Genomic DNA, 27,401 nt, shown 5'->3' with positions numbered 1-27,401 from the left:
TGGTGAAATCTCCTAGCCCTAATTCTTCCATCTGCTTAATGCACGTATCAGGTTGTACGATATGTGCACAGTATCCTGGTGATACTTCTCCAACTCTAGTAATCCTATTTCCTAAGGTGTATCTATACCGGAAAGATTTTCCTCTACTGGCTATGTGGCGTACAAGCTCTGTATCTGTAGGCATTCTATCTGCTCTATGTGAAAAGGTCATGGTGTGGTTACTCCATGATACTTCCCAATTTCCCGGCTTTCTGGGATTGGAGATGTTAAAACATAATAGGGACCTATCCACGTGGTATTGGTGGAGCTTCAAACTAGGAGGGCTGGAGATATTAAACCTCCGGTCCACCGGTCTCCCACCATTTAACTCAAGTACCTCCCCTATCGTTAAAGGAAATGGTACTAGCCCTGATTTGCTATGACCCTGAGGTACTTGAGAGCATACCCAACAATCTGTTTTGTTTAATACATTACCCACTAAGGAGTGATAATCACTCAATGGATGTCGGTCCATATGGATATTAAAACTGGATTGGCATTTCTTAATGCACCCATCTTCAATGACATTGTTACAGAGCCTACAGATACAATTTTCTTCAGCTAACAATCCGTCACAATTTCTTCTATGGTCAATGCTATCGGATCGTTTTCTGATACTCGCCTTTGCTAGTTGGTTAGGTTGATCTTGGAAAACTACGCCTCCATCTTTATCATCAGAACTCATTCCAGAACCTCTATCGACCTCCATGGTACTCTCGCCGGAACAGACTGCTCTGGTCAACATCATGGTCAACAGGAAAATCCGGATCACAGTCTCTTGGGGCAAGTCCATCTTTGAGGAGGAGACGAAGAAGAATGAGAAGGAGGAAAAATACATTTGAGGGAGAGGGGATGGGAAGTGGAAAAAAAACAATAAAAGGGAGTGGGGAGTCGACAACAGCTCTCGGTCTTCAAGGCTCAGGTGCCGCCTCAGTCCTCCTGGAACAGACACTCCAGTGATACAACCTCTACCGTCTGTTCCTTATCACGGGACTTCTCTGGATCAGCAACCTTCTTGCAGTGGGATGAATGGACCCAAGTCTCTCTCTCAGCAACCTTCAATGCTGTAGTGCTAGTCAATAAGACCTGGTATGGTCCTTCCCATCTGTCAATAAGGCAACCTGAGCGTAGAAAATTTCGTATCATTACATAATCCCCAGGTTCAATGTCATGACAATTACTATCAGGTAGATCAGGAATCACCAACTTTAGATTATCATTTTGATTCCTTAACTGTTTACTCATGTTAATCAAGTACTTTACAGTTACTTCATTGTTACATTTCAAATCATCCTGAGGGTTAATCATGACATGCGGTTGTCGACCAAATAAGATTTCAAAGGGGGACAGATTAAGAGGGGACCTGGGAGTGGTTCTGATACTGTACAATACAATGGGTAAAGCTTCTGGCCATGTCAATCCTGTCTCTGCCATTACTTTACTCAATTTATTTTTAATAGTGCTGTTCACTCTTTCGACCTTCGCACTCGCCTGTGGACGGTACGGAGTGTGCAGCTTGCTATCAATTCCCATCAACTTACACATTCCTTGAAAGACATCACCTGTAAAATGGGTACCCCTATCACTTTCGATTATTCTAGGGATACCATATCTACATACAAATTCCTGCACAATTTTCTTAGCTGTAAACATAGCGGTATTTGTAGCTGCAGGAAATGCTTCGACCCAATTCGAGAAAACATCTATACAAACAAGTACATATTTCAAATTCCGACAAGGGGGTAATTGAATGAAGTCAATTTGTATTACCTGGAAAGGGCCGCCGGCAGGTGGGATATGGGATGGTTCTGTAGGTATTGCCTTTCCAATATTCTTTCTCAGACAGGTAAGGCATGACATTGCTCTTTTACTCGCATGAGAGGAGAATCCTGGGGCGCACCAATAGGCTCTTACCAATTTGCACATTCCCTCCTTGCCTAGATGAGTCAGCCCGTGAGCTGCTTCAGCCAGACATGGAAGATATGCTCTGGGGGCCACTGGTTTACCATGTCCATCCGTCCAGAGTCCTGAGGACTCTTGGCCACATCCCTTTGCCTTCCAGACTGCCTTTTCCTGTGTGGAACACAAATTTTGCATTTTACACAACTTCTGTGTGTTGATGGTATTGAATACCATCAGTTGTGTGGTGTCTGTCTGTATGGGGGTAGCAGCTGCTAACTTAGCAGCTTCGTCTGCTCGGCTGTTACCAAGTGATACCGGGTCTTGGCTATATGTATGTGCTTTACATTTGATAACAGCCACTCTGTCGGGTTCCTGTATCGCTGTTAGAAGCCTTTTTATGTGAGCTGCATGCGCTACCGGTGTACCAGCTGCCGTCATGAAATTTCTGAGGCGCCATAGGGCTCCGAAATCATGGACTACCCCGAATGCGTATCTAGAATCGGTGTAGATATTGGCTGACTTACCCTTAGCCAATTCACATGCTCTGGTTAGGGCGACCAGTTCAGCAACCTGGGCTGAGTGAGGTGGGCCTAGCGGTTCCGCTTCTATGGTGTCTTGGTCATCTACGACTGCATATCCAGTACACAAGTCTCCCGAGTCTGATTGTCTGTGACAACTACCGTCCGTGTAGAACGTGAGTTCTGCATCTTCCAGTGGGTTGTCACTGATGTCAGGCCTTGCGGTAAAATTTTGGGTCAAATATTCCATACAATCATGTGTATCTTCCTTTGTATTAAATCCTCCTTCCCCATCACTCTCACCTTCCACCCTTTGTGCCTGACCAGGCACACCTGGGAGATATGTTGCAGGATTTAATGCACTGCATCTCCTTATGGTGATGTTTACGGGGGCCATCAGTGCTAATTCCCATCTTGTAAACCTCGCTGATGAGGCGTGTCTGGTTTGGGCAGAATTCAATAAGGCTGATACCGCATGTGGCGTATGGATTGTGAGGTTGTGGCCTAGCACGACATCTTCGCTTTTTGTCACTAGCAATGCTATTGCAGCCACGCTTCGTAAGCAAGTGGGGAGGGATCGCGCTACCGTATCTAGCTGAGCGCTGTAGTATGCAACTGGCCTGCTGGCATCACCGTGTTTTTGGGTTAGTACGCCTGCCGCGCAACCAGCACTTTCTGTTCCGTATAGTTCAAAGGGTTTCCCATAGTCTGGCATACCTAGTGCTGGTGCCTGCGTTAGGCACTGTTTGAGTCTCTCAAATGCTGTTTCGGACTCGTCTGTATGCGAAATCCTATCAGGTTTGTTCGAGGAGACCATTTCCTGCAAAGGTAACGCTAAAATGGAAAACCCTGGGATCCAATTACGGCAATACCCACACATTCCTAAAAACGTTCTGATCTGTTGCTGGGTTTGCGGCAGGGTCATGTCTCTAATTGCTTGGATTCTATCAGCGGTCAGGTGTCTCAGTCCTTGTGTTAGACAGTGTCCCAAATATTTTACCTTAGTTTGGCATAATTGCAACTTGTCTTTGGACACCTTGTGTCCGGTGTCTGAAAGATGAAACAGGAGCTGTTTCGTATCCTTCAGAGATGCTTCCAGTGAATCTGAACACAGTAATAAATCGTCCACATACTGTATCAATACTGATCCACTGTCTGGTTGGAAAGACTGTAAACAATCATGCAAAGCCTGAGAAAATATACTTGGACTATCTATGAAACCTTGGGGCAATCGAGTCCACGTGTATTGGACTCCTCTGTATGTGAATGCAAACAAATATTGGCTGTCAGGGTGCAGAGGTACCGAAAAGAAAGCGGAGCAGAGGTCAATAACAGTGAAAAATTTGGCAGTGGGAGGGATTTGCATTAGGATGACAGCTGGATTTGGCACTACGGGGAACTGACTCTCAACTATTTTGTTAATCCCCCTTAGATCCTGCACTAGCCTGTAACCCCTCCCCCCACTCTTCTTAACAGGGAAGTTTGGACTATTGGCAGTGCTGGACGTTCTTACCAGAATGCCCTGTTGTAGCAAGCGCTCTATTACTGGGTAAACTCCTAACTCCACCTCTGGCTTCAGAGGATACTGTGGGATTTTTGGAGCTATCCTACCATCTTTTACTTGTACAACTACTGGAGCTACGTTTGCCATTAATCCAGTGTCCTGTCCGTCTTTTGTCCAAAGTGACTCTGGTATCTGAGATGTCATCTCTTCTACTTGGGATGGATTCCTATTTGTCATAATGGTATGTGACATTAATTTTGATGGGGAGTCTAACGTGTCTCGCACTTCCTGAGCGTGATTCTCAGGTATGTCCAAGAATACACCTTCAGGAGTACAATAAATGACGCACCCCATTTTACACAGTAAGTCTCTTCCCAGGAGATTGGTTGGTGCCGATGCAGCCAGCAAAAAGGAATGCTTGGTATGCAAAGGCCCTATTGTAATCTCGGCTGGTTTGCTAACAGGGTAGTGCTGGACTACTCCTGTTACTCCCATGGCTGGAATTGTCCTACCAGTGGTCCTCATGCCCACTGTCGAATTTATCACTGACTTGGCCGCCCCTGTGTCTACAAGAAAGTTTAAAGTTTTACCAGCTACATTAATTGCGACCTCGGGTTCACTTTCAAGGTTGGCAATCAATTTCACTGGCTGCAGATTACAGGTATGGCCACACCCCTATTGGGTATGGTGACCGGCCTGTATCCCGCTGGCAGCAACTATTTGTGAGGGAGATAGTTGGGAACTACCAGAGGCATGCCAGTCTCTGTTTGGGGGATATCTTTTTGTTTCCCCTGTATGTGGCTCATAACTCCGTTTCTGCAGACCTTGCTCCCAATGTCGTGTGTCGTGTCGTTGTCTAGGGGGTTGGTATGATCTTTGCGAATTTTTCGCTCTACAGTCTCGTGCTTAGTGTCCCTGTCTTTGACAAGAATAACATGTTATCATAGTTGACTTACCCACAGGGTTGGATGGTACATACGCAGGCTGCTTTGTGGTCAGAGCCTGTATACTTACTGACATTAGCTTATCACTCTGCGACTCCCTGTGTCTGGTGATGTTTCGGTCGTGATCAATAGCAGCCTCTCTCAAAGTGGACACTGACAGACCTCGCCAACATGGTTGCGTGGTCTGTACCCTTGCCTTTAATGTTTCCTTCAAACCATCCATTAGTACAGATACTGCTACTTCTCGATGGTTTGGATTTGTCCTAATGTCCTCTATACCAGTGTACTTTGCCATTTCTAATAGTGCCCGGTGAAAATATTCTGCAGCTGTTTCTGACTCTTTTTGTTTAATGGAAAATATTTTGTTCCATTTAACAACTGCTGGGAAATGCTCCTTTAACTGTAAGTTTATCCTTCTTACGTTATCTTTGTTGTACACATCTGTAAGAGGTACATCCAGATCTAGTCCACAATCAGCTAAAAATTGAGCTGAGTCGACATTGGAGGGTAAACAAGCTTTTAGCAATATCTGCCAATCTTTATTATTGGGCTCTAAAGTGTTTCCTAAGTCTGTGATGTATTTTTGGCTGGCAACTAAATCTTTTCTAGGGTCAGGGAATTCAGACACTATGGTCCTTAATTCCATTCGGGAAAATGGGCTGTACATGGCAATGTTCCTTATGGGAGTGGCTCCTGATACATCTGTTTTCCCATTGGGAACTGCTATTACCCTAACAGGAGTAATTCTAACAACCTCATTCTGTGTAGATTCTACAGCTTGTGGTGAAATAGTCTCAGCATAATGCATGGTGCCGTACTTACCAGTTGATACGACCTCACCTATCCCTCCGCTAGGGGCCTTTACTAATCTCGTGGGTGTTGCTGTGCCTACTGTGGTCTCTGCTATGGTGGCTGCTAGAGAGAGCGCTGAAATCGTTGTCGCTTCGTCCTCTTGATCACACTCCTGAGGAAAGTTCAAAACAGGGTACAACTTGCACGGGTTAATACTTGCATGGGTTAATGGGTTAACATTATCATTAACATTTACACAGTTACTAAGTGATTTTGTGTTACACCTTAGTGCGTCTTTCTCCGTAATCAACTTCTCTCCTGATATATATGGTGGCGGCGGGGCCGTGGCAATCAGTTTTCTGTTAGAGCCAGATCCCGCCGCCTGAGCCAAACCTCTCTGTATCTCACCTTCCTGTTGCCACAACTGTAAATAATCATAATGCTGAACTCGTCTCTTTGTTGATTTTATGAGACATATCCTCCTCCTTAAATTTTGTAACACCTCTGGGCTGAAGCTACCTATTCTTGGGAATTTCTCCCGGTCTTGTACCGTCATTCTCTCCCATTCATCACATAAAACCTCTGTGTGACTTCCATATTTCTCACACATGATATACCTGGCCGACCCAATTGGTCGGACCACTGAATCAACCCGAACCGAGGTTGATCGCCCCCTACCTGAACAACTGGCCCCCATAACTCTGCAGGCGTTGCTTGCTCTACCTCTGATCTCTATATCAAGGTCTTCAGCGAACCCTTACAGAAAACCAGATTGTTCACAATAGGCTGACGGTGGCGGTTTACCGAGTACCCCACTCACTCGCCCACGCCGACCAATGCGACCTGATCACACCGATATGGTGCTGGCGCACTCGACCCAGGGCACCTATAAAAACCGTTGTTTACTGGAACATGTGAGGGTTATCCGCAGAACACTTACTCTTTCCAGTAAAGGTGAGGTTTGTCAGATAATTCCTGAGTGACCAGCGAACTTCCCTTCTTGAAAAATAAAAATTACACAAATCACGTCAGAATGTACAAATAGCGTTTGTGACCCCTTTACTCTAATGGTACTAGGTCAGATTACTAACTACTGTACACAATTACGTGCGGTCCAGTCGTTCAGTACACAAACAACTAAGCTTGTGTACGGAAAGACCAATGGAATCGAAACTTACGACTGCGAATTCCTTCAGCCAGAGCTTGTACGGCCTATATGGGTCTTGCACCAACCCTTCTCTTGGTGTTGTGCCTCTGAACTGTATAGCGGACTTCCCTGTTTACTGTACCTGGACCTGCTGGTCTACTATGACCTCCTGGTCTTGTTCTGTACGACCTCCTGGTCTGACCTCCTGGTCTTGTTCTATACTGGTCCGCTATAGTCTAATGCTCAAATATTATGTTTAACCAAGGATGCCTCCCTAGCCACCGTGCACGTCACTTACACGCGTGTACCTCACGAGTACTCGACTTTTCTTGTGGTTCAACCTTTAAGTTATATAAACTTATGTAATACAAAAACACTCACTCATCACATGTACACTTTTGCTTCTATTTCTATTTCTGCGCAGAAATTTTTCTTTAGCCCAGCTGTGTTACCAATTAGGAGCAGGATCTGTTAATTTAAATTTTGGATTTCCAAAAATAGACTTGCGTTATTTATCGCCTGTGGCGCTATTTACCGCTTTGCGTTACTTACCGCGTTGCGTTAAAAATCAACTTATCGTGACTTGAGCTACGTGGGCGTAACCGGACGCTCCGTTGCGTAATGTACGCTGCGTGCGTCCGCCTTTGGATTGCGTACACAAGTCTTTTGTTAGGGACACGTGTACGCAAAGCAAAGATCCACCGTAACACAATTTATATTTTTATCAATGTAGATGATCCCTGGTCATCTACCACACAACACACTGACTTCGCCTTATCTCCCAGGCAAAACTGTGTGTTTGTCTATCTTTTAACTATATTACCTTTACTCTTAAACTATGAAATAACAGCAAATCTCTTTTGGCACTTTTTTTTTATCAACTATAAAACTGGCAGACAGGAGAATGATATACGAAAATGAAACGGAAATGCAGATATATATGTGTGCGTGCGTATGTACGCAAGACAGAAAAATAAACAGTTTTAAAAGACACTAGCGTTTTGTTCTTACCTCCGGTTCCCGGATTCCTTCAGCACTCTTTTATCTAAGCGAAGCAGACGCTTATCCCGTCAGCACTACGAGACAACCTCCCGCCCTTTGCTGAGGGATAATGTCTGCTGATCTACCTAGTGCAGATATGTGAAGGACAGGACGAGCCGCCAATTGATAAAGCTAAATATTTATCGTGTATATAACCCTTTGAGGTCTAAGAACACTGTACGCTATCTACGTAAGAAGTACCGTAAGGGTACGCAAGTTGCGTATCGATCGCTTAGCCGTGATCGAGACGCTCAGGCGTCACGTTCACTCACGGCCAAGTGATCGCAGGCAGGCAGACTATTGGCTGTTGACTTATCGTAATGATTCGCTATAGCGTAGCAGCGCTAGGGACCACGAGGAGATCACCAGCGATGCAGACGCTCACAACGTTAAACCTTTATATCTATACCTTTAGCAATGAAATACACAGCAAACCTTAATGTAGAGACAAAGTGTAAGTGCAACCTTGTGTAACCTGATTAACTACAAAGCTGCTTGAGTGTCACCGATGCTCAGGGAGTACTTAACACTATAAAGAATACACAGATACCTGGGCTTAGGGTCCGAAACCTATTATGTGTATTATGACTATTATACTTGCAAAAGGAATCACAGTACAAAGCATACACTACAATATAACATAAACCAACTAACCAGATAACTACACAGGAAATACAATACAATACAATTCAAGTCTAATCAAGGAAAAATACGAGAGAAAGAGAAGAGAGGGAGAGAGAGAAATGGCTCACAGTAAGACAATATGATTACGGAGAGAACTTACGCACAAGGGGAATGATCGCATGCGCCTCGATATCCAGCTCCCGATTATCAGCAATGAGAACCGTTGAAGAGAGTGAAGTTGGATATGGTCGGCCTGCTATTTATGCCCCACACACAATACAATTCAATGGTCCCTACAATCTCATTGTTCATTGGACACAGGAATTCGGCTTCGCATTATAACAAAAGGTCATAGGTTGATTCATACAGGTGGGCTGTGACTATTTCCAACTGCTCAGGTGGGAGGGAAACTGGGTTTCCCGCCGCATGGGTAATAAAGTGCAAATAAAGTAAATGTTCATAAACTTCTTATGTCCATAACTATTCGCACGAGCGATTGATCTGCTTCAAACCAACACCGGAATATTTCTAATTAAATATTCTTCCGATGGATACTAAACACCACTGTATTACTCCTATCTGACCCTTCGTATCAAACAAAGAGGGATTCCTCTGTTCATAAACATTCTATATTAACCAAACTTTCAGAATCTATCAAAGGGACCATGATCTATAAAATACATTATTTGTGAAAATATGTAACGATTGAGTCGCACGCTACGACTACACAAACTTTACCGTAAATACGCATACCGTGCACCAGCGGGTGCACGCAACAGCGGGTATGCGCCTTCACGGGAGAGCGCACGCATGCGCAGCGCGGACCAGTGTGAGGTGCAAATATGGCAGTGTGTATAGAGATATTTTTCTGACTTTGACAAGGTCATGCAGTAAAGTTTTGTTAAAATGCCAAGGACGACACTGGGAGAGAGGGGGTCCTATGGATAGGTCAAGTCTAACCGGGGCGTGGTCAGGCCATGTCATCTGGCCTATGGAAGCAGCGCAAACCAAGGGAAGGTGTCTATGGTCAAGCAGGATATAATCCAGCCTAGAATAGGAGCGGTGAGGAGTCGAGTAATATGTAAAATTTCGGTCTGATGGGTGAAGTATGCGCCAGACGTCAGACAGCTGGTGAATGTGGAGTAAGCGTCTCATCCTCCTAGATAAACAGTGAGGGACCATCAGGGACTTAGAGGAAATGTCTAATTTGTGGTCGAGAGTCCAGTTAAGATCCCCACACACTATCAGGATTCCCTGTTTGAGCGAATCTACCCTGTCCAGAATATTTTCGAGGAAGGCTGGTTGGCCCTGGTTGGGAGCATAGATATTAACAATCGTAAAAGTTGTGTTAAAAATAGAGCATATAAGTAAAAGGCATCTCCCCTCCTCCAACCTGTGCACCGCACATTGGCAAGAGGTATGTGTTTGGCAAAAAGGATGGCTATTCCTTTAGATTTTGATTGGGAATAATTACAATAATATGAGGTAGGGAAGAACCTATTCCTAAATTGCGGAGCTGAGGGGGAATGTCGGAAGTGGGTCTCCTGAACCAGGACAATATCAGCCCCCTCCGCATGGAATGAACAAAGTGCTCCTGCCCTCTTCTTAGGGACATTCAGATCCCTGGCGTTTACGGAGAGTATGCTAAGTGTAGAAGCCATATGTAGTAGTAGTGAAAGGACACCAATAAATGTACACTTCGGATCAGGTGAAAAGAGGAAGAAGAGAAAGATGATGACTAGGAAAAGAGAAGATAAAACATAAGAACGTCTGAAAACAAAAGAGAAAGTAAGCAGCACAACAAAGTGAGTTGAGTAGTAGAATACCGCATCCTTACAAGAAAGGAACCGTAGGGGTGCCTCTGTCTCGGGAAAACAATGGATAGGGGGTACACTAGGGGGCCGTGGCCCCGCCATCCTAGAGGGCAATCATTTTAAGTATAATGCAATACACTAAGACAACCGGTGTTGTTGGTACAAAATTGAAACAATAACAATATAGGCCCTTACAGGCCAGGAAGTAAAAAAGTTAAACACAGAGGTAGAAAAGAAATGAGGTCAAAACATGGTCCTTAAGTACGGTAAAGAAACATGTAATAACAAGGCTCTAGGTGTGAAGATAAACTATCAATAAGTGGCTATACCATGGTAACAACATCCAAGAACATAACACTGCTGTTTTCAAACACCACGTGAAGCTAAAAAACAAATTAAAAAAAACTGGAAATCTGACAGTGTAGATCACAAATCGGGAGGTACGTGGTATACAGTACAGAAAAACCAATTAGGTTACCTCCCGGGGCGTCAGTCTGTAAACCAGAACGGGGAGACTGACGAAATCTGATCCCAGATAAGTACACTGGCCATACTCCTGTCAGGTGGCATCCAACGTTTAAAGAGGGTCTCCATCCTTAGATTTCCTTTTAGGATTCTGGACCTGATGCCACCTCTCTCTTCTGGCTGGATTGGCTGGGGCCATGGTAGGGAGAGTAAAATCTTGCCAATCAGGGAGGGAAATATCCTCTAGGCCCAAAGCAGAGCAAAATCCATAAAAGTCCACCGGAGATTGGAGAGAGAAGAGCTTACCAGCATGGGAAACCCCAACTGTACTTCAGGTCACGTTTGAGCATCGCTTCTGTCAAAAGCTTCAGCAACCTCCGCTGTTGGAGTGTACGCCAGGAGAGGTCTTGAAAAATTTGGATCCAGGTGCCATTGTAGTCGACTCCTTCCAAATCACTCACCTTGAGAAGAATCTCCTCTTTCTGTGAGAAATAGTGGAGTCTACAAATGACGTCCCTCGGGCGATCAGAGGCTGGTCCTTTCGGTCTGAGGGCCCTATGGGCCCGGTCAAATTCAATAGAATTGTCGGGATCCAGGTCTAGTATCTCTCCAAATATCTCCAAATATCTTGTTAAGAGCGTCAACAAGGCCGGATGGAGGAATCGCTTCAAGGAGGCCCCGAATTCTAATATTATTTCGACGGCCTCTGTTGTCCAGGTCGTCTAATTTATTCTGCATCATTCGCATGTCCGACCCCTTTAGGGAGACCACGTCACGGAGATGAAGTAGTTGGTCCTCCACTGAATCTTTCTCTTCCTCCAGAGAGACAATTCTAGCTCCCAGATGCTTTATATCAGATTGCACCGAAGAGATCTGGATCTGAAGAGACTCCTGCAGGCGACATTCCAGAGCGTGCATGTCTTGTTTAGAAAGATGTGCGTCAAAATGTCCCTGATATCACACTGTAGCTGGGAAATTTGAGCTTGTAGATCTCCTAATGGGGGAGAATGGGCCATTGTGGGCGGACCAATAATATTATCAGGCGTAGCAGGAGAAGGGTCAGCAACAGGCGGTATAGATAAGTAGGACCTGAGATTCAATTGGGAAGTATTACTACGTGTAGATCGGGTGGACTTTCCCTGTTGATTTTTCTTGCCTCTGGCCATCAGAAGAGGATGAGTGAAGAGACCATTGTAAAGGACAACACCATTGTCTAGAAGGATTACGGGGAACACATTCCCCTGCTAGTGAGACAGCATAGCCAGTCGGGAGCACTCACATCATGTCAGCGATCATGGGGATAGATGTCTGATATACTGCAGTTGAGCAAAGTTCCAGAGAGTGGGAATAATAAGATGCCCAGCTAATGCAAAAGGAGGGGTAATACAAAGCAAAAGTCACATCACAGAAAGTACCCTGTAAAAGCACCCAGAAGCATGTGTACTAAGGTATGTGTGGAGCCGAGCTGTGTGGCAGCACAGAGATAAAGATCAGCTGCAGCATATACAGAGCTGGGGGAGCTACTCACAGCAAAGGAGGGGTTCCCTGGGAGCTCCAGTAGTCAGCAGCCTGGAGCAAAAGTGAGCCCCCCCATTTTTTTTAGAAGCAGGCACCAGGAGAAAGGGGAGCATCAGACAAGCAGCAGGGGAGAGACTTTCACCCGTGCTGGGGACCGCAGCGGAGAGCTCTGACAGACCGCCGCCCCAGCAAGGCAGCTGACAGGAGGAACGCTGCAGGGTTCAGTGGAGGAAGATGTCCAGCGGCCTCATCGCGTTGTCAGCAGGAGGATTGGGAGGGGAGCAGCGCCGGGTAGCACCAGGTCTCTGGCAGGTAGGGGTCACCAGACAGGCAGGACAGCTCTGGCTCCGGCTTCTGACGGACTTCCGGTTTGGGACCACAAGCGTGAGTCCCCGGCTTCACAAAGGGAGGTAGGCCGCAACCCACAAAGCCGCACGGAGTGACCCCCGGCTCCGCAACCAAGTCTCCCATACAGGCAGTGTATCACCCCGCGACAGGGGAGGTGTAGGTGCCCGTATAGCCTGTTAGCAGTGGAGATTAAGGCTGATAAAACGGGAGCTCTGTGGAATGCCATGCTCCCTGTTAGCCCCTATATTGCTTTTTAAAGAAAATTGCCCCTGTGTTCTATTTTCTTTTGTGTATTGTACTATGGTGGAGAGAGGTGTGGCTCTGAAATAGAATTGGGCAGCAGTTTTATAGGGCGCGAGTGATTGACCATTGTTTGTTTTCTTGAAGTGCTTGGTTTGTTTGGGCCAGCACAAAACAGTTTATACATCTTTACGTGTACTGCTCCCCACATGTGCAGATGGTGCAGATTGGTGGAAGGAGGTGAAAGAGGCTTCGCTAGGAGGACAGTGTGAGAAATGTCAGACTCACAAATAGCTAAAGTGGGCACCCTAAAAGTTCCTCAGGAATGTTTGACAGTTTTGAACGCACAGTTTGTTCTACTGCCTTAGTGGTTTTCATTTTTTTTACACCTCTTCTAGACTCTGAGTGAAATGGTCTTCAATCGTCATGAGAGGCAAAAGGAGTTGCCTCACTGACATTTGCAGAGCCACCACTTAGAAATAGGCCTGAGCTTTTCCTTGCCACTGCGTGTGGTGAATGGCATGTTGGCAATTTTATATTTTCCTGCATCAAGCCTTCCCTTTATAAGAGGTGTCTTTTTCTTTAACACTGTATATTGTTTTTTTTTTATTTTAGATGCCCTGACTTAGACCCGCTATGCCCTTGAGCATTAGCTTTAGTAGATGACATTGCTGGACTAGCGTCGTCATCATGACTTCCCAGCAGGTATAAGTATCCTGAATCAACGCTTCCTGTTGTCAGTGCTGTGGTTGTCTAACCCAGTGTTGGATGTCTCTACATTCTGTGGTTGTTCCTGCTTGCTATCTTCAGGTATTCCAGCTACTGTGACCTTGCTCCACTTAAAGAGACCTGCACCAGATTATATCCTGCGGTGCTTCCTGACTCCAGCGGTGTTTCCACATTGCCTCCTGTTACCAGCAGTGTTCCTTCACAGTCTCCAGTTCTCAGTGGTGTTCCCACATCGTTTACAGTTCCCAGCGGTATTCCTAAATCGTTTCCAGTCACCAACGGTGTTCCTACATCACCCTCAGCATACCATCGGTGTTCCAGCATCGAACTCTGTCATCATCGGAGTTTCAGCATTAAATGCAGTCACCATCGGTGAGTTCCCCTGTAATCTCACCATCTGTGCCAGTTCCACTCAGCATCCTCAGCGGCTCTCCAGCTCTCAGCCTACCTCGGTGCTCTGCCATCAACTCCTGCTTCCAGTGTGTCATCTTCTGGTCAGTATCGGTTCATCTTGTCAGTACAGTGGTTAGCTGTTAACATCTATGGACAATACCATCTCAGTGTCTTCCAAGACTGTGCCATATTAATATCATACTATACCAAACAGCATACTTATTACTACCGTATCTGAGGAACTGTGCTGTTATATTTACACTGTGAATTCTAATTAGAGATGTGCGGCTGGCACTTTTTCGTGTTTTGTGTTTTGGTTCTAATTCCATATTCGTGTTTTGGTTTTGGATCTGGATGATTTTAGAAAAAAACATAAAAATGGCTAAAATCACAGAATTTGGGGATAATTTTGATCCTACTGTATTATTAACCTCAATAACAATCATTTCCACTCATTTCCAGTCTATTCTGAACACCTCACACCTCACAATATTGTTTTTAGGCCTAAAAGTTGTACCGAGCTGGCTGTATGACTAAGCTAAGCGACACACGTGTGCGGCACAAACACCTGGCCCATCTAGGAGTGGCACTGCAGTGTCACACAGGATGGCACTTTTCAAAAATTAGGCCCCAAACAGCACATGATGCAAAGATGTAGAAGAGGTGCAATGACAGAGCCGGCCTTAGGCATAGGCAAACTAGGCAAATGCCTAGGGCATTTGGTATGCTAAGGGGCACCAGCAGCTTCTGCTGATTAAAATGATATGCGGCATGCCTATATTCTTTGTGTGACTGCGGCTGTATCTGCATACGAAATACAACATTGCAGTGTATTCCTGGAAATCACTGTAATGTAGCATTTCGTATGCAGATACAGCCGCAGTCGTACACAGAATATAGGCATGCCACATATCATTTTAACCAGCAGAAGCTGCTTGTGCATCCCAGCTACATAGTAATGCAAATAAGATGCATTTTCAGAAACAAAAGTCACCAGATGTTAGCAGAGCTGCCAGATGAATTATTCAAGGCATCTCCTGCAGAACTAGCGGCGGTGCTAGGGGGCACCAGCCAAAATCTTGCCTAGGGCATCATATTGGTTAGGGCCGGCTCTGTGCAATGAGGTAGCTGTATGACTAAGCCAAGCGACACCAACAATTACCACTGGAATTATACATCCAAATTACTGTAATTATACGTCCAAATCACTGGAATTAAATGGCAAAATCACTGAAACTAAATGGTAAAATCACTGTAATTATACGTCCAAATCACTGTAATTATACGTCGAAATCACTGTAATTATTTGGCAAAATCACTGTAATTAATAATTATACGTCCAAATCACTGGAATTATACTGCAAAATCACTGGAATTATACGTCCAAATCACTGGAATTAATTGGCGAAATCACTGTAATTAATAATTATACATCCAAATCACTGTAATTAATAATTATACATCCAAATCACTGGAATTACACTGAAAAATCACCGTAATTATACGTCCAAATCACTGGAATTAATTGGCAAAATCACTGTAATTAATAATTATACGTCCAAATCACTGGAATGAATTGTCAAAATCACTGTAAATAATAATTATATGTCTAAATCACTGGAATTATACTGCAAAAGCACTGTAATTATACATCCAAATCACTGGAATTAATAATTATACGTCCAAATCACTGGAATTATACTGCAAAATCACTGGAATTATACGTCCAAATCACTGTAATTAATTGGCAAAATCACTGTATACGTCTAAATCACTGGAATTAATTGGCAAAATCACTGTAATTAATAATTATACATCCAAATCACTGGAATTATTTGGAAAAATCACTGTAATTAGACGTCCAAATCACTGGAATTAATTGGCAAAATCACTGTAATTATACGTTCAAATCATTGTAATTAATTGGCAAAATCACTGTAATTATATGTCCAAATCACTGGAATTAATTGGCAAAATCACTGGAATTATACGTCCAAATCACTGGAATTAAATGGCAAAATCACTGGAATTATACGTCCAAATCACTGGAATTAATTGGCAAAATCACTGTAATTAATAATTATACGTCCAAATCACTGTAATTAAATGGCAAAATCACTGTAATTAATAATGATACGTCCAAATCACTGGAATTAAATGGCAAAATCTCGGTATCGTCTGCCTAGTGAAGTTGAATCTAGATGGGATTTGGTACCAGGGACACAATACCTCCATCAATTGTCTAAATCCCACTGCACTAATGGCGGATACCGGACGCAAGTCTAACACCAACATAAGTGTCAAGGCCTCAGTTATGAGGGCTTCCATCGTCATGTGAAGCTGGACCACTAGTCATGAACATAGGCCAGGGCCTCAGCCGTTCCTTGCCACTCTGTGTCGTAAATGGCATATTGGCAAGTTTACGTTTCTCCTCAGACCATTTCAATTTCTTTTTTTGGGTCTTTTTACTAGAGATGAGCGCCGGAAATTTTTCGGGTTTTGTGTTTTGGTTTTGGGTTCGGTTCCGCGGCCGTGTTTTGGGTTCGACCGCGTTTTGGCAAAACCTCACCAAATTTTTTTTGTCGGATTCGGGTGTGTTTTGGATTCGGGTGTTTTTTTTCAAAAAACCCTAAAAAACAGCTTAAATCATAGAATTTGGGGGTCATTTTGATCCCAAAGTATTATTAACCTCAAAAACCATAATTTCCACTCATTTTCAGTCTATTCTGAATACCTCACACCTCACAATATTATTTTTAGTCCTAAAATTTGCACCGAGGTCGCTGTGTGAGTAAGATAAGCGACCCTAGTGGCCGACACAAACACCGGGCCCATCTAGGAGTGGCACTGCAGTGTCACGCAGGATGTCCCTTCCAAAAAACCCTCCCCAAACAGCACATGGCGCAAAGAAAAAAAGAGGCGCAATGAGGTAGCTGTGTGAGTAAGATAAGCGACCCTAGTGGCCGACACAAACACCGGGCCCATCTAGGAGTGGCACTGCAGTGTCACGCAGGATGTCCCTTCCAAAAAACCCTCCCCAAACAGCACATGACGCAAAGAAAAAAAGAGGCGCAATGAGTTAGCTGACTGTGTGAGTAAGATAAGCGACCCTAGTGGCCGACACAAACACCGGGCCCATCTAGGAGTGGCACTGCAGTGTCACGCAGGATGTCCCTTCCAAAAAACCCTCCCCAAACAGCACATGACGCAAAGAAAAAAAGAGGCGCAATGAGGTAGCTGACTGTGTGAGTAAGATAAGCGACCCTAGTGGCCGACACAAACACCGGGCCCATCTAGGAGTGGCACTGCAGTGTCACGCAGGATGGCCCTTCCAAAAAACCCTCCCCAAACAGCACATGACGCAAAGAAAAATAAAAGAAAAAAGAGGTGCAAGATGGAATTGTCCTTGGGCCCTCCCACCCACCCTTATGTTGTATAAACAAAACAGGACATGCACACTTTAACCAACCCATCATTTCAGTGACAGGGTCTGCCACACGACTGTGACTGATATGACGGGTTGGTTTGGACCCCCCCCCAAAAAGAAGCAATTAATCTCTCCTTGCACAAACTGGCTCTACAGAGGCAAGATGTCCACCTCATCATCATCCTCCGATATATCACCGTGTACATCCCCCTCCTCACAGATTATCAATTCATCCCCACTGGAATCCACCATCTCAGCTCCCTGTGTACTTTGTGGAGGCAATTGCTGCTGGTCAATGTCTCCGCGGAGGAATTGATTATAATTCATTTTAATGAACATCATCTTCTCCACATTTTCTGGATGTAACCTCGTACGCCGATTGCTGACAAGGTGAGCGGCGGCACTAAACACTCTTTCGGAGTACACACTTGTGGGAGGGCAACTTAGGTAGAATAAAGCCAGTTTGTGCAAGGGCCTCCAAATTGCCTCTTTTTCCTGCCAGTATAAGTACGGACTGTGTGACGTGCCTACTTGGATGCGGTCACTCATATAATCCTCCACCATTCTTTCAATGTTGAGAGAATCATATGCAGTGACAGTAGACGACATGTCCGTAATCGTTGTCAGGTCCTTCAGTCCGGACCAGATGTCAGCATCAGCAGTCGCTCCAGACTGCCCTGCATCACCGCCAGCGGGTGGGCTCGGAATTCTGAGCCTTATCCTCGCACCCCCAGTTGCGGGAGAATGTGAAGGAGGAGATGTTGACAGGTCGCGTTCCGCTTGACTTGACAATTTTCTCACCTGCAGGTCTTTCAACCCCAGCAGACTTGTGTCTGCCGGAAAGAGAGATCCAAGGTAGGCTTTAAATCTAGGATCGAGCATGGTGGCCAAAATGTAGTGCTCTGATTTCAACAGATTGACCACCCGTGAATCCTTGTTAAGCGAATTAAGGGCTCCATCCACAAGTCCCACATGCCTAGCGGAATCGCTCCGTGTTAGCTCCTCCTTCAATGTCTCCAGCTTCTTCTGCAAAAGCCTGATGAGGGGAATGACCTGACTCAGGCTGGCAGTGTCTGAACTGACTTCACGTGTGGCAAGTTCAAAGGGCATCAGAACCTTGCACAACGTTGAAATCATTCTCCACTGCGCTTGAGACAGGTGCATTCCACCTCCTATATCGTGCTCAATTGTATAGGCTTGAATGGCCTTTTGCTGCTCCTCCAACCTCTGAAGCATATAGAGGGTTGAATTCCACCTCGTTACCACTTCTTGCTTCAGATGATGGCAGGGCAGGTTCAGTAGTTTTTGGTGGTGCTCCAGTCTTCTGTACGTGGTGCCTGTACGCCGAAAGTGTCCCGCAATTCTTCTGGCCACCGACAGCATCTCTTGCACGCCCCTGTCGTTTTTAAAAAAATTCTGCACCACCAAATTCAAGGTATGTGCAAAACATGGGACGTGCTGGAATTTGCCCATATTTAATGCACACACAATATTGCTGGCGTTGTCCGATGCCACAAATCCACAGGAGAGTCCAATTGGGGTAAGCCATTCCGCGATGATCTTCCTCAGTTGCCGTAAGAGGTTTTCAGCTGTGTGCGTATTCTGGAAACCGGTGATACAAAGCTAGCCTGCCTAGGAAAGAGTTGGCGTTTGCGAGATGCTGCTACTGGTGCCGCCGCTGCTGTTCTTGCGGCGGGAGTCCATACATCTACCCAGTGGGCTGTCACAGTCATATAGTCCTGACCCTGCCCTGCTCCACTTGTCCACATGTCCGTGGTTAAGTGGACATTGGGTACAACTGCATTTTTTAGGACACTGGTGAGTCTTTTTCTGACGTAAGTGTACATTCTCGGTATCGCCTGTCTAGAGAAGTGGAACCTAGATGGTATTTGGTAACGGGGGCACACTGCCTCAATAAATTGTCTAGTTCCCTGTGAACTAACGGCGGATACCGGACGCACGTCTAACACCAACATAGTTGTCAAGGCCTCAGTTATCCGCTTTGCAGCAGGATGACTGCTGTGATATTTCATCTTCCTCGCAAAGGACTGTTGAACAGTCAATTGCTTACTGGAAGTAGTACAAGTGGGCTTACGACTTCCCCTCTGGGATGACCATCGACTCCCAGCAGCAACAACAGCAGCGCCAGCAGCAGTAGGCGTTACACGCAAGGATGCATCGGAGGAATCCCAGGCAGGAGAGGAATCATCAGAATTGCCAGTGACATGGCCTGCAGGACTATTGGCATTCCTGGGGAAGGAGGAAATTGACACTGAGGGAGTTGGTGGGGTGGTTTGCGTGAGCTTGGTTACAAGAGGAAGGGATTTACTGGTCAGTGGACTGCTTCCGCTGTCGGCCAAAGTTTTTGAACTTGTCACTGACTTATTATGAATGCGCTGCAGGTGACGTATAAGGGAGGATGTTCCGAGGTGGTTAACGTCCTTACCCCTACTTATTACAGCTTGACAAAGGTAACACACGGCTTGACAAATGTTGTCCGCATTTCTGGTGAAATACTTCCACACCGAAGAGCTGATTTTTTTGGTATTTTCACCAGGCATGTCAACGGCCATATTCCTCCCACGGACAACAGGTGTCTCCCCGGGTGCCTGACTTAAACAAACCACCTCACCATCAGAATCCTCCTGGTCAATTTCCTCCCCAGCGCCAGCAACACCCATATCCTCCTCATCCTGGTGTACTTCAACACTGACATCTTCAATCTGACTATCAGGAACTGGACTGCGGGTGCTCCTTCCAGCACTTGCAGGGGGCGTGCAAATGGTGGAAGGCGCATGCTCTTCACCTCCAGTGTTGGGAAGGTCAGGCATCGCAACCGACACAATTGGACTCTCCTTGTGGATTTGGGATTTCGAAGAACGCACAGTTCTTTGCTGTGCTTTTTCCAGCTTGAGTCTTTTCATTTTTCTAGCGAGAGGCTGAGTGCTTCCATCCTTATGTGAAGCTGAACCACTAGCCATGAACATAGGCCAGGGCCTCAGCCGTTCCTTGCCACTCCGTGTGGTAAATGGCATATTGGCAAGTTTACGCTTCTCCTCCGACAATTTTATTTTAGGTTTTGGAGTCCTTTTTTTACTGATATTTGGTGTTTTGGATTTGACATGCTCTGTACTATGACATTGGGCATCGGCCTTGGCAGACGACGTTGCTGGCATTTCATCGTCTCGGCCATGACTAGTGGCAGCAGCTTCAGCACGAGGTGGAAGTGGATCTTGATCTTTCCCTAATTTTGGAACCTCAACATTTTTGTTCTCCATATTTTAATAGGCACAACTAAAAGGCACCTCAGGTAAACAATGGAGATGGATGGATACTAGTATACAATTATGGATGGACTGCCGAGTGCCGACACAGAGGTAGCTACAGCCGTGGACTACCGTACTGTACTGTGTCTGCTGCTAATATAGACTGGTTGATAAAGAGATGTAGTATGTATGTATAAAGAAGAAAGAAAAAAAAACCACGGGTAGGGCCGACACAGAGGTAGCTACAGCCGTGGACTACCGTACTGTGTCTGCTGCTAATATAGACTGGTTGATAAAGAGATGTAGTATGTATGTATAAAGAAGAAAGAAAAAAAAACCACGGGTAGGTGGTATACAATTATGGACGGACTGCCGAGTGCCGACACAGAGGTAGCTACAGCCGTGGACTACCGTACTGTGTCTGCTGCTAATATAGACTGGTTGATAAAGAGATGTAGTATGTATGTATAAAGAAGAAAGAAAAAAAAACCACGGGTAGGTGGTATACAATTATGGACGGACTGCCGAGTGCCGACACAGAGGTAGCTACAGCCGTGGACTACCGTACTGTGTCTGCTGCTAATATAGACTGGTTGATAAAGAGATGTAGTATGTATGTATAAAGAAGAATGAAAAAAAAACCACGGGTAGGTGGTATACAATTATGGACGGAATGCCGAGTGCCGACACAGAGGTAGCTACAGCCGTGGACTACCGTACTGTGTCTGCTGCTAATATAGACTGGTTGATAAAGAGATGTAGTATGTATGTATAAAGAAGAAAGAAAAAAAAACCACGGGTAGGTGGTATACAATTATGGACGGACTGCCGAGTGCCGACACAGAGGTAGCTACAGCCGTGGACTACCGTACTGTACTGTGTCTGCTGCTAATATAGACTGGATGATAATGAGATGTAGTATGTATAAAGAAGAAAAAAAAAACCACGGGTAGGTGGTATACAATTATGGATGGACTGCCGAGTGCTGACACAGAGGTAGCTACAGCCGTGGACTACCGTACTGTACTGTGTCTGCTGCTAATATAGACTGGTTGATAATGAGATGTAGTATGTATGTATAAAGAAGAAAGAAAAAAAAACCACGGGTAGGTGGTATACAATTATGGACGGACTGCCGAGTGCCGACACAGAGGTAGCTACAGCCGTGGACTACCGTACTGTACTGTGTCTGCTGCTAATATAGACTGGATGATAATGAGATGTAGTATGTATAAAGAAGAAAAAAAAAAAACGGGTAGGTGGTATACAATTATGGATGGACTGCCGAGTGCCGACACAGAGGTAGCTACAGCCGTGGACTACCGTACTGTACTGTGTCTGCTGCTAATATAGACTGGATGATAATGAGATGTAGTATGTATAAAGAAGAAAGAAAAAAAAACCACGGGTAGGTGGTATACAATTATGGACGGACTGCCGAGTGCCGACACAGAGGTAGCTACAGCCGTGGACTACCGTACTGTACTGTGTCTGCTGCTAATATAGACTGGTTGATAATGAGATGTAGTATGTATAAAGAAGAAAAAAAAAACCACGGGTAGGTGGTATACAATTATGGATGGACTGCCGAGTGCCGACACAGAGGTAGCTACAGCCGTGGACTACCGTACTATACTGTGTCTGCTGCTAATATAGACTGGATGATAATGAGATGTAGTATGTATAAAGAAGAAAGAAAAAAAAACCACGGGTAGGTGGTATACAATTATGGATGGACTGCCGAGTACCGACACAGAGGTAGCTACAGCCGTGAACTACCGTACTGTGTCTGCTGCGACTGGATGATAAATAATGATATAAAAAATATATATATATCACTACTGCAGCCGGACAGGTATATATTATATAATGACGGACCTGCTGGACACTGTCTGTCAGCAGAATGAGTTTTTTATAGAATAAAAAAACACCACACAAGTCACACGACGAGTGTTTAACTTTTTCAGGCAATCACAATATAGTATACTATACTGGTGGTCAGTGTGGTCAGGTCACTGGTCAGTCACACTGGCAGTGGCACTCCTGCAGCAAAAGTGTGCACTGTTTAATTTTAATAATATGTACTCCTGGCTACTGCTATAACCTATAACTGCTCCCCAGTCTCCCCCACAATTAAGCTGTGTGAGCACAGTCAGATATTATACATAGATGATGCAGCACACTGGGCTGAGCACAGATATGGTATGTGACTGAGTCACTGTGTATCGTTTTTTTCAGGCAGAGAACGGATTATATTAAATAAAACTGCACTGGTGGTCACTGGTCAGTGGTCAGTCACTAGTAAACTCTGCACTCTCTAGTACTCCTAAGCTCCAGTAAATCAAGTGTCTCTGTCTCAATCTCACTCTCTCTCTTCTAATCTAAATGGAGAGGACGCCAGCCACGTCCTCTCCCTATTAATCTCAATGCACGTGTGAAAATGGCGGCGACGCGCGGCTCCTTATATAGAATCCGAGTCTCGCGATAGAATCCGAGCCTCGCGAGAATCCGACAGCGTCATGATGACGTTCGGGCGCGCTCGGGTTAACCGAGCAAGGCAGGAAGATCCGAGTCGCTCGGATCCGTGTAAAAAAAGCTGAAGTACGGGCGGGTTCGGATTCCGAGGAACCGAACCCGCTCATCTCTACTTTTTACTGAACTTTGGCTTTTTGTATTTTACATCCCCGCCCCTCTACTATCACATTGGGCATCGGCCTTGGCAGACGACGTTGGCATTTCATCATCTATGTCATGGCTAGTGGCAGCAGCTTCAGCACTAGGAGGAAGTGGTTATTGATCTTTCCTTATTTTATCCTCCAAATTTTTGTTCTCCATTATGTTTCTGGAGTTATATAACACAATATGCGGCACAGGAATGACTGATGGCCAGGACACTACCACTGTGAATGGTCACTTGTCTGACTGATGCCCAGGACACTACCACTGGTCTGATGCAGCACAACACAGCAACACTGTAAGGGACTTATTATACAGCAGCACTGGACATATGGCAGCAGAGGACACCACCACTGTGACTGATGCAGCACAACACACCACCACTGAACTGATGCAGCACAACACAGCACCACTGGACAGCACTGGACATATAGCAGCAGAGGACACCACCACTGAACTGATGCAGCACAACACAGCACCACTGGACATATGGCAGCAGAGAACACAAGCACTGTGACTGGACAGATTCCGCACACAAGCCACGGACACTGAGGACACAGAGAACGGAGACACATCCTCTCTGTACACTCTCCAATGCCGGAGTGAAAATGGCGGGGACGCGCAGATCCTTACATGGAATCCAAACCCAGCGAGAATCCGACAGCGGGATGATGACGTTTTGCCTCGTTCTGGTTTCCGAGTCAGGTGGGAAAACCCGAGCCTGGCTCGGAACCGGACTCGAATGGTGAAGTTAGGTACGGTTCGGTTCTCTGAGAGCCAAACCCGCTCATCTCTAATTCTAATTGCTGAGCATTGATTCTTTCACCAAACTGCCGTTGTGATTATTGAACTATGTGCACAATAAAGAACTTGACTTTAACTCCTCTGTCGTCTAGGTCACGCCTTCAGGCATCTGTGCTAAGGGTACCCTGTATGTCCAGGAATCCCATATTACCACCCAGGGTCACATACACGTCAGCTCCTACACCTGACGCTACCCCAGGTCAGCCTCAACCCACAGGTGTGACAACTAGAATTTGGTTGCTCTTCTCTTTACTGATAGTCATCCATTTGTCAAGTCGCAGATCACTGCGTGGATCACAGGGCTTATAGATGCATGTGAAAAAAGCACACTAGAGTACAGCGTACCACCCAATACACACAATAGATACTAGATATATTTTCCTTTCTTTCTATTTTTTTACTTGCTGCTCTGTTAAAACTGCGTGGATCACAGGGCTTATTATTAATGCACATGAACACAGTGCACCAAACAGTACAAGTACAAGCAATAGATCAGTCACTATACAGAGTACAGCCACTTATGAGTCTGTACACAGCACAATACAGCAGAGTATAGCGCAGCACACAGCAGCATGCCTCATACACAGTCACTATACTGCACAGCCACTAATGAGTCTGGACACAGCACAATACAGCAGAGTATAGCACAGCACACAGCAGTGTGGCCCCTATATACACAGTTACTACACTGCACAGCCACTAATGAGTCTGGACACAGCACAATACAGCAGAGTATAGTGCAGCACACCAGCAGCGTGGCCCCTATATACACAGTTACTACACTGTACAGCCACTAATGAGTCTGGACACAGCAGAGTATAGTGCAGCACACAGCAGCGTGCCCAGTAGTAAACGCAGGATTTCTAGAGCAAATGCAATCCACAATCTCAAACTGTAAGAAACATTGGAGCAAGTGCGGGAGTCAGGGGGAGTAGTAGAAGAACCCAGTAGAGTAGTAGAAGAACCCAGTAACGACCTAGGGCATTAATGTAAACAATGGTCTTTTTATATACTGGATACTGTATGGAATACAATATTAATATTTAACACTATGGTTTGTCTATAGTATAGGGTGTATCAAACATATTTAAATCATATACAGTAAATAAGATAAGTGGTCAGGAAAAGATTAAACATACTATAATAACTAAATACACAAACATAATAGAACCAGTGCTTCACTTCCTAAGCACACATTCTCCCTCCTCATGGTAAGGCTCCTGTCTCTTCTTCCTGGTAGCTAATCTCTGGTCCAGTGCACTGATTGAGTACTCAGATCCACACACACAGCAAACTTGGTAGAAGAAGATGCTACCACTGGGCACGTGTAGCAGCTCTGCTCTGTCCCGTACACTGCATGATGTGGCTCAGTTCTAGTAATCATATTATACAACATTGCTGTTGTTGTCATAATTTGAACCACTTGCCAGAGGAGGGGTTTCTGGGCAACCGGAACACCCCCATCCCCCCTCTCCCCCCCCTGCTTTTGCCTATGGTGCCTCCTATAGCAGAGCCACTTGTGATTCTGTACACAGCACACAGCCAATAGAGCAGAGTCAGCGCAGCGTACAGTACCATGAGCTTCTGTAAAATGGTGCAGAGCCCGGTCGCAGCACCAAATATAGAATCCAGTTCCCACGAGAATCTGACGCTGGTAGGATGGCATTCAGCCTCGAAGTGGGATCTAAGTCTGGCGGGAACACCTGGGCAATTGGATCAGGTGAACTCTGCTCCCTGGTGTTTGGAGCGGTTTCGATTCCGAAACACTCATCTCTACTTTGCACACTAGGCAATGGCTGGGTGACCATACAACTACTGTATCTAGACAGTGTAAAGTGTGAAGGTTCCTGTAAATTATACCTGATACATGAAGCATCCATGAGTTGGTAATGAGTCCTTCTGTTGTTGTTATAGCACAAGTGTAATTCCCAGAGTCACTCGGCTGAGCGTCTGTTATCCGGAGTGTGAGCGGCTGCTCGGGGCTCAGGAAGGAGATTCTGCCGTCTGTGAGGTTTGATGCGGTTGCATTCAATGTCTTAGTGAAAGCATGTATCAGATGCTGCACATCATTTTCTTTTCTCCAATTAATTTGTATTATGTCATCTCTATTTAAAGTTCTATTGCTGCCCTCCTGGCAATGCAGGGTCACCGTGCCGCCGGCGAGGACTGATGACGCTGGGACAAGATCTGAAAACAAACATAACATAAGCATCATTATTATTTCCAGCAAATAAAGGTGTTTATTTATCATGTAATCATGTAGTAACAATGCATACTAACATACGATGGGCGGGATGCATGACGCATTGCACTATGAATACGATGCATCCCACCACTCATCATGCGCATATCTGCGTTTATTAACACCGTATGCATGAAGAATTTAGTGAAGGTCCCGATAAGAGCTGTCCTTTGAGGTGTGGGGGCTTCCAGGTGTAGGACCCGGGAGTCCGTCTGCACGTGCATCGAGTGACGATTGGATCCCTCTCAGGTGGAATGTGAATAGAAGCTGTAACAAAACCATTGAATATTCACATTTTGTCCCCATGTCTCCATAGCATGTTGGTGCTCCCCATACTGTGTCTGGTAATATTGGTAATATATGCGCTTGTGTTACGTTATCTGTTACACGGTATGTGGGTTATTCCTTTTAGCATTACAGCTTCCTTTTGTTTACTTAAACCACAGGGGACACTCAAAGGTTGAGTCATTTAAGGTACCAATGTCCCTTCTGTTACTCCCTATTGTCTATCAGTGTGCTATGCCAGGCAGCCAGTAGTCGGACCCAGCTGGGGGTCACCTGAGAGATGACCCCAGTCCCCACGGAGGTAGTGGGGACTGGATTTGCAAAGACCCCCACCTATATGAACCTTTTGTAGCTACCCTGGACAGGGCATTCCCACAGGGAGAAGAGGAGTGAGATAAAGGTGGGCTATGGTGAGGGCTGGGAGATGAGTCACTGACCCAAAACTAATAGGTGAAGCTCTGCCAGAGATCTGCTGTGGAAACCATTATATTGGATTATTTTGGACAGGTTATGTATCTGGGACTCTGTATTGTTGGAGGAGAACATCAATCTGTGGCAAGCAGTGCAATTATTCAAGCTTGATAGCAAGAATCACAGCAGAATGGAAACAGCAGCGCAAACAGAACCGCTGCTGAAGGGGTCCTGAACAGGCACAAGCGAGGTGCCGTGGTACTGGCGTGAGT

The 27,401-nt window shown here is 45.4% G+C and overlaps 1 protein-coding gene across 1 annotated transcript in view; it reads right to left on the bottom strand.

Annotated features, from left to right (window-relative positions):
* The window catches only part of LOC134988486 (uncharacterized), a 119,814-nt gene that overhangs the window by 48,234 nt on the left and 44,179 nt on the right, over positions 1-27,401 (bottom strand). The window contains exon 2 of the mRNA XM_063950553.1: positions 26,052-26,378. Within this exon, the coding sequence (XP_063806623.1) occupies positions 26,052-26,378 (327 nt within the window). The remainder of the gene's footprint in view (positions 1-26,051; positions 26,379-27,401) is intronic.

The sequence above is a fragment of the Pseudophryne corroboree genome, chromosome 2 (genome assembly GCF_028390025.1).
Source record: "Pseudophryne corroboree isolate aPseCor3 chromosome 2, aPseCor3.hap2, whole genome shotgun sequence".
NCBI classification, from domain to species: Eukaryota; Metazoa; Chordata; class Amphibia; order Anura; family Myobatrachidae; genus Pseudophryne; species Pseudophryne corroboree.
Note: the sequence above shows the minus strand (reverse complement) of the source record. Positions and strands in the feature narration are given on the sequence as shown.